Raw genomic sequence first — 19,151 nt, forward strand, 5'->3', positions numbered from 1 at the left:
CCTGCAGTTGCCAGAAGATTAATGCTGTCATAAAGACAACTTACAAGCAGCTTCAGGCCTTGCCAAGAACAAACCACAAGTGCCTTTACCTTCACAGGATCATATTCATATCATAAGCAGCTCCTTTTTCCCCAGGAAAAAGCCCCGTGCCAGTGCATGAGGAGATGCACGTCAAAGACCTTTGCCCTCACCTCAAATACAACCATGACTCTTCTTCCCTTGGACAAGGAAATTCTGAGGGACCTACTTACTCCTGCTTTCTGCCTTCTTTACAGCACTTGAGGTGCAAAGCTGATGGACAACCAGTCACACTTCCTAGGCAGGCAGTGAAATACAAGAGGCTCTCAACTAATAGCAGAGCCTTTGCACACCCAGCCATGACAGCTCAGAGTGCTTCTGCTCCCATGCAAGACGTTATCAGATCCACAGAACAGCTTTAAACTTTAAGCTATCAGACCACCCCCCAGAGCCTGTGAGACAAACGTGTGCTATCCCTCTCCCTGCTCTGCTGTGAGCGAGCTCCCCACTAATGGAGAGGGATCGACTGGGAAAGTGTCAACACCTTTAGCTATACAAGTAAGTTTGGGAGAGCATTTCTGCTGGGAGCTTGGGCTCAGTACAGCATGCAATGAGATACTGCCACTATTGTGTCTTATTAACAAAAAGTTAAAAGCACCCGAAATTATGATTTTTGGTTTTGAATATTATATTAAGACCAGTGCAGAAACTGGTAGCAAAGGAGAGATTCACGAACACCATCAAAATGATTCACCAGTACCTCACCAGGACGTGGTATCATTGCATCTCATCTCCATGAGAATGGCAGAAGAGACACATTGTTTCACAGGAGAGGAAGGTGCTGTATTCTCCAAAATGAAGTATTAGACCTGCAGGTGTGTATGACAATGAAAGGGGGCAAACTGTCAGTGCTGTGGGCAGGGAGGCAGGTGCCTGTAAACACTACTGAAGAACACCAGCACGTTTCCAGTAAAGTCTGGGACAAACTGCAAGCTGAGGGTGTATTGTACAAATTGCACCACAGCCCAGCCAGATTCTTTCCTACCTGATCCACCACTCCTTGCTCCATCCCTCAAGCTACAAACAGTAAAATCTTTTCTTGCTCCCTGTTTAGCAGCCATACAGTGAATGTGTTCTCATGTTCTCTTACCTAACACAGTCCCACACTCTCCGACCCACAGTATTGACTCCACACCTCAAAACAGGCACTCAGTCCTGCCAGTGATCCATATCCTAAGCAGTATCCCCACCCCTCCCCTTTGCTATGCCCAGCACCATCACCCAGGTGCTGCAGTGCTTCTCAAGCCAAAAGGCACAGGATTGCTGCACGTCCAACGGGCCTAGGGGACCCCAAAGCTCTTCCAGTCCCTGTGTTACACAGATTCTCACCTCGTGCTTCACACTAAGGAGAAGCTGGATATATGTATGAAGCTGCTGGGGAGGCAGAAAGCAATGAAGTTTTAGGTTTCAGCATGTATGCCACATGTTGACTTCAAGGGTGACACTGGATGACAGCCTTTTAGTTCTTAGAACCATACCTCATGTTGGACAAGCTCTCTGCAGTGACTCTGGGCGGTATCAGCCTGTCAGCACCTCAAAGCCCTAAGCATGCTGCACTCTGCCATACCTTTTAATTAATGATCTGCTCCTTGAACAGCAGGCAGCACTAGGCTTGCAGCTACATAACCACCCAACTGGCAATGACAAGCTGACATCACCCAGATTAAGGGGATTTTCTTTCTTTTAATCTCATTCCTTCTCCTCAGCCTGCTCTGTGTTTCAAGAGGTCAAAGTACTACTCCTCCAGTTCACTTGATGCTTCTCCATCACCTCTTAAAAATCTACATTTAGAGAACCTAATACCAACAGCCCCAAGCATTGGAATGACAATAAAATCAGTGCTGCTTTCCTCACCAGCCTGCTGCCCACCTGTGCCAGAGATGAGGGACACTTTGAATCCAAGAAACTGCCAGAGAAAGACTGGCAAATTTTTGAATCACTCATTTTCTCCAAAACTCCTTTAACTCTCTGCAGGAAGACTGGCGGGCCTGTTGCTATGCAGATCTACTGGCCCACAGCACGCCAGAGGCTGCTGTCAAATCAAGGCTTTGGGAGCAATCACAGAGCAGCAGGCACATCCAAATGGCACTGGAGAAGTCATCTGCAAGGAAGAGCAAGCCCCATGCCATGAAAGCAAGTTGTAAGTATTTTTTCTATCACTCCTAAACTCCCAGGGACTGGCCTTTTAATGCAACTCATATCCTCCGATCCAGTAACTTTAGTTCCCTGGAGATTGGTGCTGGAGACACACAGACAGGGCTTAGAGCTGAGCACTCTGGAATTTCTCATCACCTAGATAAGCAAGTCAGGCATCCACGAGCCCTCCAGCCCAGCCCTGTCACACCCAAGCTGCAGAGTGGAAAGGAACCTGCTTCCCCTATGCCTGCAGCCTCTGGTGCACTGACCAACAGCTCCTGTCCCAGGGACTGCATCTGAAAGGACAAACTGCCAAAGGGAGGGGACACACTCCAACTGGGAACTTCATTGAGTGATTTTTTTTGTGTAGTAGGATACAAGAGACACCATATTCTTGATACAGTTTCAGCATTTCTATATATTAGACAAGACCATAGGGGAACTCAAACAGAAAATGCAAATGCCACTTCCTTCGGCCAGACACACTAAAAAACCACTGGGCCCAATTTTCAGCTGGTGACCCTCACTTAACATTCATGTAACCCAAACAACTTTCGCAGTTACCCCTCATATAATTAAATAAGAAGAAAATCTAATTTTCTATTTGGTTTAGAGAAAAATCCACTGCTTTTGGCACACAGAAGTGTAAGCAACTCGTTAGTGAGCATTTTAGAGAACACTTTGCTTTGGTGAGCATATTCCCTTCCAGTTACGTGGTCTAGGTGAGCAGCAAGCAGTGTACTCATCTCTCTCAAAAGTTGCATTGGTTAATGAGTCCTGCATTAGTTTCCACCCAAAAAGCCTCCTTGCTGTGCACGCACAGCACTCCTTTAAAGTCATGGAGACAAACCCATGCCAGAGAAGACTGGAATAGATCACAGATACCCACTTCGTAACCATTACCCAGAAAAGTGAATGGTTCCATTCTTCTGTGTACTATAAAACCTCATGTACCACAGGAAGAGAAGCTTAAAGGCCACACAGTACTTTCACTTTGTGTGTGCATCTTCCAGTGATAACTGAGTGTGAGCTTCTGATCCTCAGCCAGTACAACTTTTCCCAGGAAGCACTTTCAAACATACCCCATCAGCTCCGGGCTCACACTTGTATCCCAACAAAATTTCATGTCTCTCCACACTGTCCACACTTGCACTGTCACTTTTAAGTGGCAGTATTAAACCTGCATAAGTGACATTTACTTGATCAAATACTGGAGGGTCTTTGAAAGGTGAAAGCATTTTTAAATCCTTGACCTCAGGAAAAACATTCTCTGCTCCCCAGAGTTTAAAATGGAATGGCCACATTTCTAGGCATAAAGACAGCTGATAACCTGTGATGAGATTACTACAGTTTCAGAATTTAACACAATGGAGATGGCTTAAACCAACACAATTCACCACATGACTTCCTCGGGAAAGCAGAGTTCCCGAAGTTCACCTGATTCCTGAAGTACAGCTGAGGAGTGACAGTGTTAAGCTACAGTATCGTGATTGCTTCAATTGTCTCTTTTATATTCTGAGAGCTAAGCTATCCTTGTTCCAAGCATGGGTGAAAACACTGCAAGAAATGCAGGTCACAGAGCAGAAGAAAGGTTATTTTCAACTTGTTAGACTTCCCACAAATGTTCAGATTCTGCACATAGATTTAACCAATTTCATCATTTTGGTTACATCAGAACATCTTTATATCAGAACAACCAACTTGTTGTTATCCGACCCTTTCTTTTTTTAAATTCTGGTTATATGCCATCCCCTTGAATTCAAGTAGTTCAGATTCACACATAAAGATTGAGATGAGATAATGGAAATAAAAGATAATGAATCAACTGGTTTTGTACACAAAATAAGGATCTGATATTACAAAGCAGCCAATACACTGACTCTGCCTTGAGTTTCACTATACACTCGTCCCTCGGATCCCAGGACTTAAAATCACCTTTGCTCTCTCTGTCACAGGTCAAGTACAGCTCAGCCAAACCAGGAGATTTGTGCCAAACAGTTTGTATTTCCAACAATTAAATACTGAATTCTCCTTTTAGGAGTCACTCAGGAGTCACGCTTGCACAATTATTTTCATACACAGCCACTTTATTTCAGCCCCAAACACAAAAAGCTATTAACAGTTGGCCAGATTCTGCTCTCATTTGTCCCAGTGCAAAACCACATAATTTTCACTAAGATCAGTTGGAGCCAAAGTTTCATACCACACATGGAAGAGTAAAACTCCTTTTTCATGGAGACAACTCACATTTCCAGGGAATGGCTGTGCCTGTGACACACCTGGCCTGGAGGTTTCTGTTCTGTGGAAAGTGCTGCCTCCTTTGCTCGCTGTCCTTCCAGCTCCTCTGCAGCCCCACCGTGTCCTTCATGGGCCTTAATTATACATGGACCTTGTTTCACAGACAGACCAGAGCAGGTTACTTATTCCCCTTAATTCACTGGATTTACAAGAAGCAGGCCAGCTGAGTACCACTGAACAAAAGATAGAATTATTTCCACAGTGCATTTACACACAATAAAATGAACCAATCAAGTAAACAAACTGTGCACAACATGCCCTTTTATTAACTCGAACCAGAAGAAACTCTCTCCAGTATTTCCACTACTTATAAATGCACACTTATGTCCTAAGTAAGCTAGAGCTTACAGCAATTCCTTGGTCCTCAAAGCTTTGAGACAAGTTTTCTCCACAGTATTTACTCCCTGGGACGCAAAAGTCAACCGATAACTGACCTCCAACCCTGTTTCTTCACTCCTCTCCACAATGAGGGCTGATTTTGCTCATTCTCCCTGACTGACAGATCAACCTGGTTTAACTTCTCCTGGACTCCCTTCATTTGCTATCCATGTCCCAGCCACTGTCACACTCCCAGCCACGGTCACATTCCCTGTGCAACACCTGGCCAGTGAGGGACAGGCAGCTGGGTGCCAGGGAACACCAGGAACTGTGGACTGGGAAACGAGCACAGTGCTGCCAGCCAGTCAATTATGAGTGCAAGGGCATGAACAGCCAGCCTGAGAGAACAGGAATCTTAATCCCACTAGCACTGAATGCCCATAACAGCTGGGTTAGGAGTCAGTGCTCTGCTCTTCCACAGACACAGCTTTTAGAAATTCATAACCATTGCATTGTGCTTTTATTTCTTCCTGGTAATGTACTAGAGCAAATCCCAGCTACAAAGAGGTGCCCATTTGTGCCCATGATGAGGTTCAGAGGCACAGCCCTTGGTCTGTAACACACACGGGGAGCACTGGCTGAACAGGCTCTCGTTCCTCCCGGCCTGACCTCAGCCAGGATTCCCACGCCACCCCAGGCAGCTCCATCCCGCAGCGTTGTGTGTCCTGCAGACACAGATTTCTGCCACCTTTTGTGACCACACAGTGAGAGGCAAACTCAAAATGCTTCCCTTGCATAAAGGGAAACGCAATTCATCACACAAATACAAGGCACAGTGAATCATCACAGCCTGACTACTGATCTATGCCAAAAAAACAGTGCTGGTTTCAAGGGCCCCCTTCTGCCACCCTTCCCTCCACTGAGTAATTTAATTGCAGGGAAAAAACTTGACATGTCACAGCACAGTGTTTCTGATGCTAATTCACGTGTCCTTTTCTCCCTATTAGAATACCTGGAAGCAGAAGACTGTCACATTTCTCAAGTGGGAGATGCTAAGAACTGTGTTTCAACTCTCTGATAAACCTGGAAAACAAGGCAAGGGACCAGCCAGCTCCTCTGTGAGCAAACCCCCAGTGACTCAGCCAAAGCCTGCCTAGATGAGGCAAGAATTAAGAAGAGAATCAGGTAATTCCATTCCAACTGTGTACAGCCAGATCTGTAGACAGAGAAACTGGTCCCTGTTTTTGAAGTGGAGTATTACTGCCTCAGTAAAGCAGCAGTATGACTCTGTGTATTGAACATGCTAATTCTCAGGCAAAGCTAGGCAAAAAGCACATCAGATTTACAAAATAGCTCTTAACTGCTTGGAAAGGACATTGGTAAGGCTGCTTGGGCAACCTTACTTGTACCTTTTGGTATAAGGAACCAATGGTTGGACACTGTATCACAGTATTTGCCTATAATTTAAGTCTCCTATCAGCTTCAGATCCTTCTGCCTCAAATACCCATATGCTGACACAGCACATGTATGGGTTACGTGTATGTTTTATTTAGCACAAAACAAGGAACAGCCTGTCCTCACCATTTATTTTAACATTGTATATACACAAACAGAGATGCAGATAACCTGAAGAAATCAGGTACACATGTGAAAGAAAGTTTTTTTAATACTCTCACAGATATTTGTCACCATTACAGCAGTCCCTTCCAAAGGAGGGAGCAGCATCAGTACAAGCCCCAAAGGTCACATGAATGAGGTCCCTGCTCCCCCTGCACACCAGGAAGAATTCATCCCAAGACTGTATAATAAGAATAAAGCTTTTAGCTGTAACTCAAAATTTTGTCACAAGGACTACAGCCTACCACAGGAAGACAGCAGAAGAGATGAAGGGCACCCCAGAGACTTCTGTAGGTGAAAATAAGTGTGCAAAGTTACTCAATTGTGGACTTATGGTTGTGCTGACATCCTCATACAGCATCCTAAATTTAAGTACATACACAAAACACACAGTTATAACCCTGCCATGAGTTCCATGCAAAGAGCTCCTCGTGAGCAATGTCAGCTCCTGCCTGCAGAGCCTTGACAATACAGGGCTCTGCAGGAACAGGACTGTAACCCATGCACAGAAACGCTGCTAAAGAGTGTTTACATAATATGTAAATAGATAAAGAAAAGTACATTCACATCAACCACTGAGGAAAGAAAACAAATCATTTTTCTACTGCTAAAAGTACTGAATCACTTACCATCTGGTTTGTGAGGGAAAAAAAGACTCGGTCCAATTCAGCTATGAAGAAAATCCTGTCTAAAAAAAGCAATCACATGCTAGATCCCCCTAAGTTCAATCTCCAATCAAATTAACACAGAGACATGGAGAATTTTGTTTTTCTAGAGATAAACTCCCAACAGTAAGAAGAATATTGTGGCTTGTTAGACCCTGATCCTGCAAGCTCTACATACTTAGCTATGGGGAACAGTGGAAATTAGCTTTCAGGAAAATACAGTGGAGTGTCTGCATCAGTCTCTGCTGGAATTCATTCTAATTTTCCAAGAAAAAGTTGCCACATTTCTGTTACCATGCTGTAAAATGCAAAAGAAAAATCTAGATATTTAGTATGTGAACTAATTTGACTTTACACCTTCTTAATTTGGGTGTTTTTCCCCTCAATCATTTGAAGTTATACCCATGCAGAAGTGATATGGTACTGACAAGTAAATTATTCCAACAAAAAAGAGCATGTGGTCATGTAAATACTCTAAGCACTAGAGCACAACCAGTGAAGGTCATATTTATGGCTTTGGCAAGGATTTGTCAGTTCCAAACTTGTGATTTGTCACTTTGTCCTCAAAGACACCACCAAAATTACTTTTTGCACTTTTAAAGAAACTAAAATTTTTGCATCATCATTTCAACCCACACTTCAAAAACCTGCCTACACACAGCACTGATCTTCCAAAGGCCTTTGTGTGTCCCCTTTAATAATTGTTCATCTGCAGCTGTATGTCATGGAATCAAACTTCCCTGTTCCCTTGTGCACCTCACCAACTCACCTCTGCCTGCTGCTCCTCTGGAACATCCCCCTGGCCTCATTCACTGGCATTTCATCCTCACTGGCAGCCCTTCATTCCTTCTTGTTTTCCTCTACTAACTAACAGCCAATGTTTTCTAAATTATGTTCTTGTATTTTAATATTTTCAATTTGGAAGCAGATGCTGGTCAACCTCTCTGAGAGACACCAATGCAGAGGGAGATCATGGGCAGCTGTTAACAGTTCTGCAGGTCCTGGCCCTTTTCTTCTGCTTCCCTCAGTCCACCTCCCTTTTTCCAACACTTGAATAAAATTTCCTTCTTCCTCACAGAGGCCTCCAGTTTAATATACACCATTTACCTATAGGATAAAGAAGTATTGTATTTGATTTAGCAATTAACTTAAACATTACAAACACCTGAAAAACTTGAAAGAAAATTTCCTGTCCCACTAAATACCTTACCTACTAAATTTTACCATTCATCTCTTCTGCTGCTAGACACTAATTCTTTCCTGGAAAAAAAATTATATTATTTATTTTAAATAGAAAAATGTTCCTTGGCTATTCTTTCCTTCTTAAATATAACATTATTGATTAGCCCTGTATAGATCCCCATTGGGATAAATTTGATCCCAAATCATTAAGAAATTATATAGTTCTCTCCTGCTGAAAAAGAGATTCTTAAAATACTGTTACAACAAAAAGCAATCAAGTTACTATGGCTTCACTGTTACTGCTTATCACCTGTGTGATGACCATACCCAGTGCTGACTCCTGACTGTGAAAAGAAAGGCTGAGCTTACAGATGGTCTGTGCTGGAGTGTTTGGGGCAGTGAGGGAAGGCTGTGAGTGAGCACCTCGCAGGTTACAGTGACTCAGGGGCACAGCAGCACCCCTTTAAGCCACTGAAACAGGATCACTTAGGACCTTACTGAGGTTGTCCTGGAGCTGGTGTGTGGTCACTGCTTGGCACAGCACAAGCCGTGGCAGACCCACAGCTCACACCCTCAGGGCCACAGAGTCAAGGAGCGACCGACTGCCACTATCTATTGCCAGCCCTCAGGCTGCAATGGGGCAGGATCACACCCCACCCTGCACAAAAGTGCTCCTACCCCACACCTACCACACAGCAGGCAAAGGTAAACATGGCACAGAGGTCAGTGATAACGGAGAGCAGCCAAGCACAGACACATAGGGCTTTCCCTGCAGGGGAGCAGCTTTCATAGAACCATAGAATCGACTGGGTTGGAAAAGACCTCCAAGATCATCAAGCCCAATCCCTGGCCCAACTCCAGTCCCTTTACCAGATCATGGCACTCAGTGCCACAGCCAATCTCAGTTGAAAAACCTCCAGGGATGGGGAATCCACCCCCTCTCTGGGCAGCCCATTCCAATGCCTGATTACTCTCTCTGGAAAGAATTTTTTTCTGCTCTCCAACTTCAATTTCCCCTGTCAGAGCTTGAGCCCGTGCCCCCTTGTCCTATTGCTGAGTGCCTGGGAGAAGAGACCAATCCACACCTGGCTAGAACTTCCTTTCCCTGTCACTGCCCAGCAGGAGGACTCTGTGGAGGCTTCAGATGCTACACAGGCCTTCCCCCTGGGTCATACCAAGACCTACGCTTACCATTGCAAAGCCAGCGCCAGCTGCTGGGGGGACGGTTGGAGGCCACGGGAGCTGCTGCCCAGCAGAGGCGACCTTGCAAACTGTCTCCCACCCTCCTCTCTCCCACTGCACAACCAAATGGGACCCTCAGCATTCTCTAGAAAAGTAACAAACCCAAGTGGAGCTCTGCACTGATGTATCAGAGGCCAGAGGAGCCTTATGGGTCCAGCCGTCAGTACCGAATTCAAAGGTACAGGGAACTGGTTTCAAAAATAGTGGAGGGCCACGCTCTGAGCCCAAAATCCTGCTCAGTGCCAGTGATCCCCAGCAGTGGTGGCTCCTCCCAACATACCTGAGGCAGAAGGGGGCGTGACACAGCACACCATACTCACTGCCAAGGACGGACAGATGGACACCAGGCACTCCACCTCACCATGAGCTGTCAGGGAGGAGACAAACCCCTCACACTACCAAAAGCATCAGGACTACAGCCAAGCGTGACCCTCACCCTGCACCAACTATCCCAGGAAACAGATTTCAACTTTCCCAACAGTGTCAGCGTTTAAATTAACAGTAGTTTGTATCAATAAAATGATAAACTACTTCTATGCATTTTGCTACTTTTGGATGCACTTAAATAAAATATCAAAGATGAAACTATTTTAATAGCACCAGAGATAAAGATATGCTGGGCAGAAATCACAAATAAGCATATCATGTCTTTATGTCCTTGTTGTCAGTTCAAATACTCAAAGACTGTCCAAATTACAGTTCCATACATTTGAAGATGAACCAGATTCATCAATGATTCCCATTTACCTCCAGTTACATTCTTCATAGCATAGTATCCATATGCATTGCTGTTGATATTTTATTTTGAAAGTTATGCCAGTAAAAAGAAAGTGATAATACAGGTTTTTGTGGACTCAGAATTACACTTGAAAATTGAGCTGTGGGTTTCTTTCATCTCAATAATTATAAAAGAAAAAAAAATCTTTTTTTACCTTCCTGCCTGTAGCTGAGCACTCTGGATGGTGGACACTTCAACAGCACTCTTGAATATATTTATAAGTTTCAGACATAAAGGTCACATTTTTCCCATATTATATAATCAGATTATCTCTAGGAAACATTAAAGAGACATCAAAAACTTAGACAAGTCAAAAAATAAACCTTTCCACACCCATAAGGGGATTTCTCTCTCTATTTTTTGTCACTGCTGCATATAACTGGTGACAGTGGCTTCCGAGCTGCAGGGGTTAAGACTGCCATCACAGAAGTGTCTCTGGCCAGAGATGCCTCCCTGCAAACTGCATGCCAGGAAGGGAGGGCAGGAAGGGAGGGCAGTTTCCAATGATGCCAGTAAATGTCTGCTTCTTCTTCTCCAGGACTGGCCCCAGACAGTCAGCGAGTTCAGGAGCAAGGTCACGGATAACCCACAGCTCTCATCATCACAGTCTAGCCAGGGTGGTGTCAGGGACAGCAGCACAGATCTGATTGGCACCAGTGGAAAGCATGAAATCAGTGGAGCTCAACTCAGATGATCAGAATGAGGCTAGTTATCTCTGCAAATTCATGCACAGGGATTCGCATGCTGCACAGTCTTTCCTACTCTGAGTCACTCCAACTCCTGCTCTAGGCTGCTCAGTAGAAAATTGTCAATAAAACTCATTAATGATGTGCTTTATATAGCAATAGTGCACTTAACTGAGACACTACAACAAATGAAGAGTGCAGGAAGGTGTGAATTATGTGGTTTCATGGAATCGTAGAATGGCCTGGGCTGGAAGTGACTCTAAAGATCATCTACACCAAGTTCCTACTCCCCTACCATGGACAGGGGCACCTTCCATTAGACCAGGCTGCTCAAATAATAGAATCATAGAATGGATTGGGTTGGAAAAGACCTCCAAGATCATCAAGTCCAACCCTTGGTCCAACTCCAGTCCCTTTACCAGATCATGGCACTCAGTGCCACGGCCAATCTCACTTGAAAAACCTCCACAAATGGGGAATCCACCCCCTCCCTGGGCTGCCCATTCCAATGCCTGATTACTCTCTCTGGAAAGAATTTTTTTCTGCTCTCCAACTTCAATTTCCCCTGTCAGAGCTTGAGCCCGTGCCCCCTTGTCCTACTGCTGAGTGCCTGGGAAAGCATCATCCAGCCTGGCCTTGGACACTTCCAGGGATGGGCCATCCACAGCTTCCAGGGCAACCTGTGCCAGGGCCTTACCATATTCACAGGAAAGACTTTTTTTCATAGTATCTACTCCAAACCTACTCTCTTTCAGTTTGAATCCATTTCCCCTTGTACTGTCACTACACGTTCTGGTAAAAAGTCCCTCTCCATCTCTCTTGTACCCTTCAGGTGCTGGAAGGCCACAATTAGGTCACCCCTAAGCCATCCCTTTTCCAGGCTGGACAAACCCAATTCTCTCAGCCTTTCCCCATAGGAGAGGTGCTCCATCCCTCTAACTAACTTGGTGGCCTCTTCTGGACTTGCTCCAACAATTAATGGAATACAGGATGTGTGTCAGTAAAGAAGTGGTAAAGGTAGGTGGAAGTATTAATGTTACATAGATCTGCTTAATGTTTGGTGTATAAAGGAACCTAACTCCCCTTTTGATTTCTGTACAGTTATATCTGGCACTCCCCTGTGTTTCTACTGATATATAAATTCTGTGATGAATAACTGATAATCAACTTTCTTTTACGTAAGCCATTACTGGAGAGCCAGCAAATATTACAGACATGTTTGTCTTCTCTGATTTTAGTCCTGTTCTCATCTGAGTCACGTTTGGCCAGGATTCATATCTAGCTCCTTGACTGGTGGTAGCTATAAAAAAATTAAAATATACACCCTTGCAGAACCAGCGGCATGAACAGTGAGAAAAAAGACATTCTTTGACAAAGATCATTGTTTTTGTCCTACATAAAACACACATCTGTGTTGTTGGCAACATTATAACAGAGGACAGTTTCTATATTGTTTGTTCAAGCCCCACACCTTGTAAAATATTCTGGCCTTGTGACACAATATTTAACAACAGCTAACTGACCTTCTACACAAGTCATTTCTGTTCACCACAGACTGTTGTTTTATCTGATGGTTACAGGGAATTCCAACTCCAAGGTCATGGGTTCCATCCCCTGTATGGACCACTGACTTAACAGTTGGACTCGATGATCCTTGTGGGTCCCTTCCGACTCAGAATAGTCTGAATTAAGAGGATACGGGAAGCAACCCCTAGAGGAGTGAAAACAAACAAGGGATATTTCACAAACTCAGGGGGAGCTGTAATACATAACACCAACAAAGCAGCAATAAGCTATCCATGGTGGAAAGGGAAGGAGGCTGGAAATAGCAGGGTTGAGCAGGAGAAAATAGCTGTGGCACTTCTCACCATGTCCTCTTTCCGTGTGTGGGGACAAAAACAAACACAGCAGGAGACTAAAACCATAACCTGAATCTGACCTCCCTCTCACTGGTTGTATCACAAAACCTCTGGGCTGAACTTTGGTCATTGCATCACCAACACAACACAGCCTCAAAGACCAGCCAAGTAACTACACTGGGATTTTTTTTGTCACACATCCTCATGATGGTCGAGGCCAGCCAAGAATACGGCCTTTCAGAAGAAAAAACATGTCAATTTAATTGTCAGTTGGCTGGACAGCTTGCTGTTCTGTTGAGGTTGGTTTGTGGGTTTATTTGAGTATTACCGCACTGAAAAAATGTGGGTGTGATATAGCATTTAACTGGAACATTAAGTGCCAAGGACGTATTTTTGTCTGTGTCTGTTAGAAATGGCAATCAATAGAGTAGTTAAAAACACTGAATATCATAAGGTGATCAATTATGTAACATATAAACCTCATCACCAGTTTAACATGGCACCAGGATTATCCACATAAGGATGTTCTTAAAATCTTAATAAATGTCCTTGTACACAAGACGTGTGATTCATGGTTTACAGAGTGATAAGCCCTGAAAGGGTCAAGTAACTCACCTACTACCACAGAGTAAGTCAAGATCAGGCTGAGCTCAGACTCAGGATCCTGCTTTTCCATGCTGATCCTTCCTACAATTGCATATTACTCCAAGTGCACAACATCCTACAAATACCAAGCATTTGTTTCCACAAAATGGCTTATTTTGGTGCTGCACAGAAAAAGAGTCATGGTGTACAAGAGTGAGCATTCTAGCACTCACTTGCAAGCAAAGTGCAATTGCTAAGGCAGGGCACAAATGGACTGCCAATAGATAATTTATTATTATCACTGATAATGGTAACTGCCAAAAAATCCAGTCCACACCTCCACAATTAAACTGACTATCCCTGTGGAAAGGGGACTGAATAGAATAGCACACTGAACATGGAGCCTTCCACATCCCTCAGCTTCTGACAAAATGCTAGTTGCCACCCAACACAGCAGTGATGGGACTGTCAGTGTCCTTGGCGGTTCATTCCAACACAGAAAGGCTCACTGGCCATTAAAGACTCCACCTCTCCACCCAGGACGATGCCCGTTCATCCTAAGCATCGTGGCAGGCAGACCTGTTCCTGCCAGGTACAGAAATACACAGCTGATCTTCACCCTGTGCTCCCAACACGGGCCCAGGACAGACTTATCAGGGTGTGAATATGAAACAGCTGAAGACTGCAGTGACTTGTAGCTTCAGGTGGAACTTGAAAGCAGTAAGCCCAATGAATGTCCTTCTCTGTGGAGAGGAAGCAATGATGCCATGACCTGAATTTGCGTTCTGTTCATCACAACCTTATTTATAGAGGGCAGGAATAAGTTTCACTATTTCATCCTATACTAGCCCATCACATGCCCATGACACTTGTATTTCTGATTCACATTCAGTATTTACGATTCATGTGAGGGTGGTGAGACACTGGCACAGGTTGCCCAGAGAAGCTGTGGATGCCCCATCCCTGGAATTGTTCAAGGCCAGGCTGGATGGGGTCCTGAGCAACCAGATCTAGCAGGTGACACCCCTGCCCATGGCAGGGTGTTCCAAGAATCAAATGATCTTTAAGGTCTCTTCCAAAGCAAATCATCACATGACAATACACAAGAATACTATAAGGTCATATACATCTTACTTAAGTTTAATGCATATCTTAATACTTGAATTTGCCTTTAATCAACGAACCACAATGTTTTACTCTGTTTAAAAACGAAATGTTTTAACTTGGCAGGCTGCAGCCCTTGCAGTAATATTTGATGAAGTATGATCATCCAGACATTTTTCAGAATTCTAACCAGCTGGGCCTAGACCTACCATGGCACTTACATGCTGCACACCCACTCAAGTAAGAGAACCCAAGATGATATGAGCCCAACTTTCTTTAACAAATCTCATTGCTAACAGGTGAAGTCTGACTTCAAACCCAAGGATTTTCTAGGCATGATCTGCTATGCACAGTCATGCCAATTAAAAAGAAGGTAATACGATTGTTGCCATAGATATATAAACTAAATAAAATCTTGCATATAATGGCCTAGCAGAATAAATGCTGTATCCTTTTTGTACATTAGCCTTATACAACCACACACAGGCTGGAATCAAGCCAAAAAATCATCCATCCTTTCTGCCACATGTGGATTGTCTGAGGATCAGCATCTGGAATTCCATGTGCTCGTCGGTGTTCATCTGTGGTAAAGGACAACGAATTCAGACACAATTACACTCAGGGGTGACCGCATGGACCGCGGGAAGGGCAGCGGTTGCGGAGCAGCGCGGCCTCGCCCCAGCACTGCCCCAGAGCTGATCCACGTGCCCGACCGGACCGGCTGTGCCATCCGTCAGCGGGAACACTCAGGTTGTTCCCGCAGGCGCTGCACGGCCCCAGCACCGCAGGTGCGATACCTGCCCGGGTTTACACCGCCTTAACCACCAGCCCAGTCACAAGCGGCTCCTGCCCCTTCTCGCCCGTCCCACGGTGGCGCAGGAGGAAACACGGTACGGGGGACTTTCTACTGTGGCTTCCCCTCAGCCCCAGCGCAGCCCCGGAGCACGGAGAGAAGGACCCCTCAGGCCCGGGAGCGGGACCGCGACCCCTCAGTCCCGGGAGCGGGAGCGGGACCCCTCAGCCCCGGGAGCGGGAGCGGGACCCCTCAGCCCCGGGAGCGGGAGCGGGACCCCTCAGCCCCGGGAGCGGGAGCGGGACCCCTCAGCCCCGGGAGCGGGAGCGGGACCCCTCAGCCCCGGGAGCGGGACCGCGACCCCTCAGCCCCGGGAGCGGGACCGCGACCCCTCAGCCCCGGGAGCGGGACCGCGACCCCTCAGCCCCGGGAGCGGGACCGCGACCCCTCAGCCCCGGGAGCGGGACCGCGACCCCTCAGCCCCGGGAGCGGGACCGCGACCCCTCAGCCCCGGGAGTGGGACCCCTCGGCCGCGGGGAAGCGAGAGCGGGACCTCTCCGCCCCGGGGCAGGCGCAGCGGCCGCTCCCACCGCCTTCCTTCCCCTCCCTTCCCCACACGGCGACATACAGCGGCTGCGGCTGCCGCCGCCCCCGCGCCCCTCACCTCCTCCCGCTCCGCCTGGCCCGGCCCGGCTCGGACTACGCTGCCCGTGGTGCCCGGCGGCGGCGCGGCTGCGCGGGCCGGGGGCGGGGGCGGAAGCGGCGGCGGGCCCCGCCCTGCGCGGCCGGGCCGAGGCGCCGCCGCCATGCCCCGGGACAACATGGCCTCCCTGATCCAGCGGGTGGCGCGGCAGGCGCGCCTCACCTTCCGCAGCCCGGCGGGCCCGGCCTTCGGTGAGAACCTGCACCGCCTGCAACAGCTGCTGGACGAGGTGCGTGCAGAGGACTTACACTTGGCGCCAAGGGGCCCGTCGGCCGCGGCTGCGGCGGGCGCGGGTCCGCCGTGGGCCGGCGTGGTGCCGCCCGTCAGCTACATGCACATCTGCGAGACGGAAAGCTTCAGCATGGGCGTGTTCCTGCTGCGGAGCGGCGCCTGCATCCCGCTGCACGACCACCCGGGCATGAACGGCATGCTGAAGGTGCTGTACGGCACGCTGCGCATCGCCTGCATGGACACGCTGCCCGCGGGCCCGGCCGCGGCCCCGCCGCCCCCCGCCAGCCCGGGCGGGCCGTGCCTGCGCGCCCTGTTCCGCTCCCGGCAGCACTACACGCCCGCATCGCCGCCCTGCCTGCTCTCGCCGCACACCGACAACCTGCACCAGATCGACGCCGTGGACGGGCCCGCCGCCTTCCTCGACATCCTGGCGCCGCCCTACGACCCCCAACACGGCCGGGACTGCCACTACTACCGGCTGCTGGAGGCGCCGCCGGCGGGCACCGAGCCGCCCGCGCTGCCGCGGGAGGTGTGGCTGGTGGAGACCCCGCAGGCTGCCGATTTCTGGTGCGGGGGCGAGCCCTACCCCGGGCCCCGCGTCTGCCTCTGAGCAACGCCGCGGGCGGCCCGGGCCGGGCGGCGGCCGCGGGGACGATGCGCGCTCGCCCCGCCGGGAGCGAAGCCCGCACGGCCGCCCCCGCCCGCCCCGCACGGCCGCACCGCGGGTCACAGCCCTGCGCCGGCCGCGGGCTGCATTAGGCGGGGGAAACAAAGCTCCAGAACGTATTTATGTCCTTTGGGCCGATGTGGGGGAGCAGCGCCGTTAAACTTCTGCTCAACTAAAGGGTCGGGGAAATAATCCAGCATTCTGTGTAAATAGGGCCGCACGTCAGGGAGCGGGGATAGGGCTCCAAAGGGAGAGTCAACGCAATAAGAACTGTCAGCTTCCCCCACGGGGCTCCCACTGCCAGAGCCAGCTGGCACCCGTGGGCCAGGGACTGTGCCCACCTAGCCTGGGCAAGGGGCTGGTCTGGCTGCAGCCTTTGGGGACTCGGTCTCCAGAACGATTCTCTAGAAGAAAGAGCTGTACTCTGCTAGGAAAAAACAAACCAAGAACAACTCCTGAGCCAGGACATGTGCCTCCAGTTAACGCCAGTGATTCCCAGGGCTGGAGTTGAGGGAATTGATGCTCTGAAGGGACTCTGTCAGGTTCAGAGTTACTTTTCAACAGTTATTTAAAGTGTTGTGTACAAGATCTCGCTATTGCAACTGAAAATTACCGAGTGCATCTATGCATATTTCCTTCAGCAAGGAAAAGGAGACAGCTGCTAATTAACGTCGCTTGGAACCTCTCATGGCGGAAGGTCGCGGAAACTGTGGGCATCATAAGAGAAAACACAGCTCTCCACTGTTGTGGAAACTATTCTAGAAACATGGTGTGTTTGCAAACCCTGTGTATGCCGCAGTGCATACCCTCAGTACTGATAAAATTGGACCTGATGTCTTCTCTTTAAAGTGTGGTCTGTGTTTTTATATGGCCAAGTGAACGCTTTGGGCTTTTGAAGCCTTGCAGTTTCCGTCTTTATACTGTTTATAAAGACTACTTTTTCATAAGGCTTTTAAATAAATGTAGAGTAGAAGAGACACCGTGAATTTCACCTTGCTCTGATGGAAGCTGTCTGGAGATGCAGTTTGTCCGTGGCGGGGATTGCGATCTTTCTAACATGGGAGAACCTTTTTCTACAAGTGAAATACTCCACCTGTACTGCAGGGACTGGTCTCATGCCTGTTCATCCTAACGCACACTTCATACCACAAACCCAGGCCAGGACAACCTTGGCCATCTTACTCATGATTGGGAATCTGAATAAGAAAACATGCTTACCAGCCTCCTACCCTGCTCCAGAAATCATTCCACAACTGGCTTTAATTTTTCTGTGTATTTATAAAAGCAGACTTGTTTTTCCTGTACAGTGGCTTGTATGTGAATTTTTAAACGATTTGATATGCCATTGCTGCCTTTCTTTCTTTTTTTTTTTTGGACTGTGAAAGAATGAATGTAAAATGCAGTCAGCATTATGCATGCATGGGATAATTCTTTTGCAAGGAAAAATTGGTAGAAATTATTTCAGGCGATTTCCATTTATTCTTGGAGCACTTCTAAGTGTCTGATATTTCTGCAGCTGGCTTACCTGTTTTTCTTGGAATTCCCCTGCAGCTTAGCATTAGTTAATGTTTAACGATTCTCAATCGAATGTAGTCATTAACTATAAGGCAATGCCTCCCTGTGTTACAGCCTGTTTCTACCTCTCTCTGATGCTAATAAAGACCATCGTCCTTTTTCAGAAGTCCACAAAGAAGATAGCAGGGTTCATGCAAACAGCTGTACTGGAAAAACAAACTGCAACAGAGAACATTTTTTATCTCATCTGCTCTGTACTCCCCTCAGATCTCACTGCTTGGTTTTTAATGTGTTTTTTTTTTACCTCCATGTGTAAAACTTGGTCAAGATGCTTAATGTGACAGGACTTTAATGCATCTTTCCGAAGAGGATAGCATGGTCCCTTACACTGCAGAGTGCTGTTAACAACCATGGGAAAACCATTTTTTTTTCCTATTAAGGTGTTAGTATCAAAGTATTAAAAGCTGGGAAAATAGCAAAGAAAACCTCAAATGCATTAAAAAAAGCCTATGTGTAACTTCTTGCTTACTCAGTAATTGAAACTTACTTCATATGTTCTGAATATCTGTAAGCAGATGATTTAAGTCTGTAATGCCATTCCTTCTCTCTGCGGTCTGGTTATTGTGTTTTCACAATAGCAAAATTACTGTTACTGCTGAATTACAGAATAAATACAAGATATCTCACCAATAA

General features: G+C 47.2%; 1 protein-coding gene across 1 annotated transcript; it reads left to right on the plus strand.

Annotated features, from left to right (window-relative positions):
- The first annotated feature begins 15,816 nt into the window (after window positions 1-15,816).
- ADO (2-aminoethanethiol dioxygenase) lies at window positions 15,817-19,151 on the plus strand. The gene has a single exon (XM_071564221.1). The coding sequence runs from the start codon at window positions 16,149-16,151 to the stop codon at window positions 16,884-16,886; it is 738 nt and encodes a 245-aa protein (XP_071420322.1). The 5' UTR covers window positions 15,817-16,148; the 3' UTR covers window positions 16,887-19,151.

This window comes from Pithys albifrons, chromosome 9, assembly GCF_047495875.1.
Source record: "Pithys albifrons albifrons isolate INPA30051 chromosome 9, PitAlb_v1, whole genome shotgun sequence".
Lineage (NCBI taxonomy): Eukaryota > Metazoa > Chordata > Aves > Passeriformes > Thamnophilidae > Pithys > Pithys albifrons.

Excerpts from the sequence above, each read along its gene's own strand:
- ADO (XM_071564221.1), top strand. The coding sequence starts at position 16,149 with ATGCCCCGGGACAACATGGCCTCCCTGATCCAGCGGGTGGCGCGGCAG.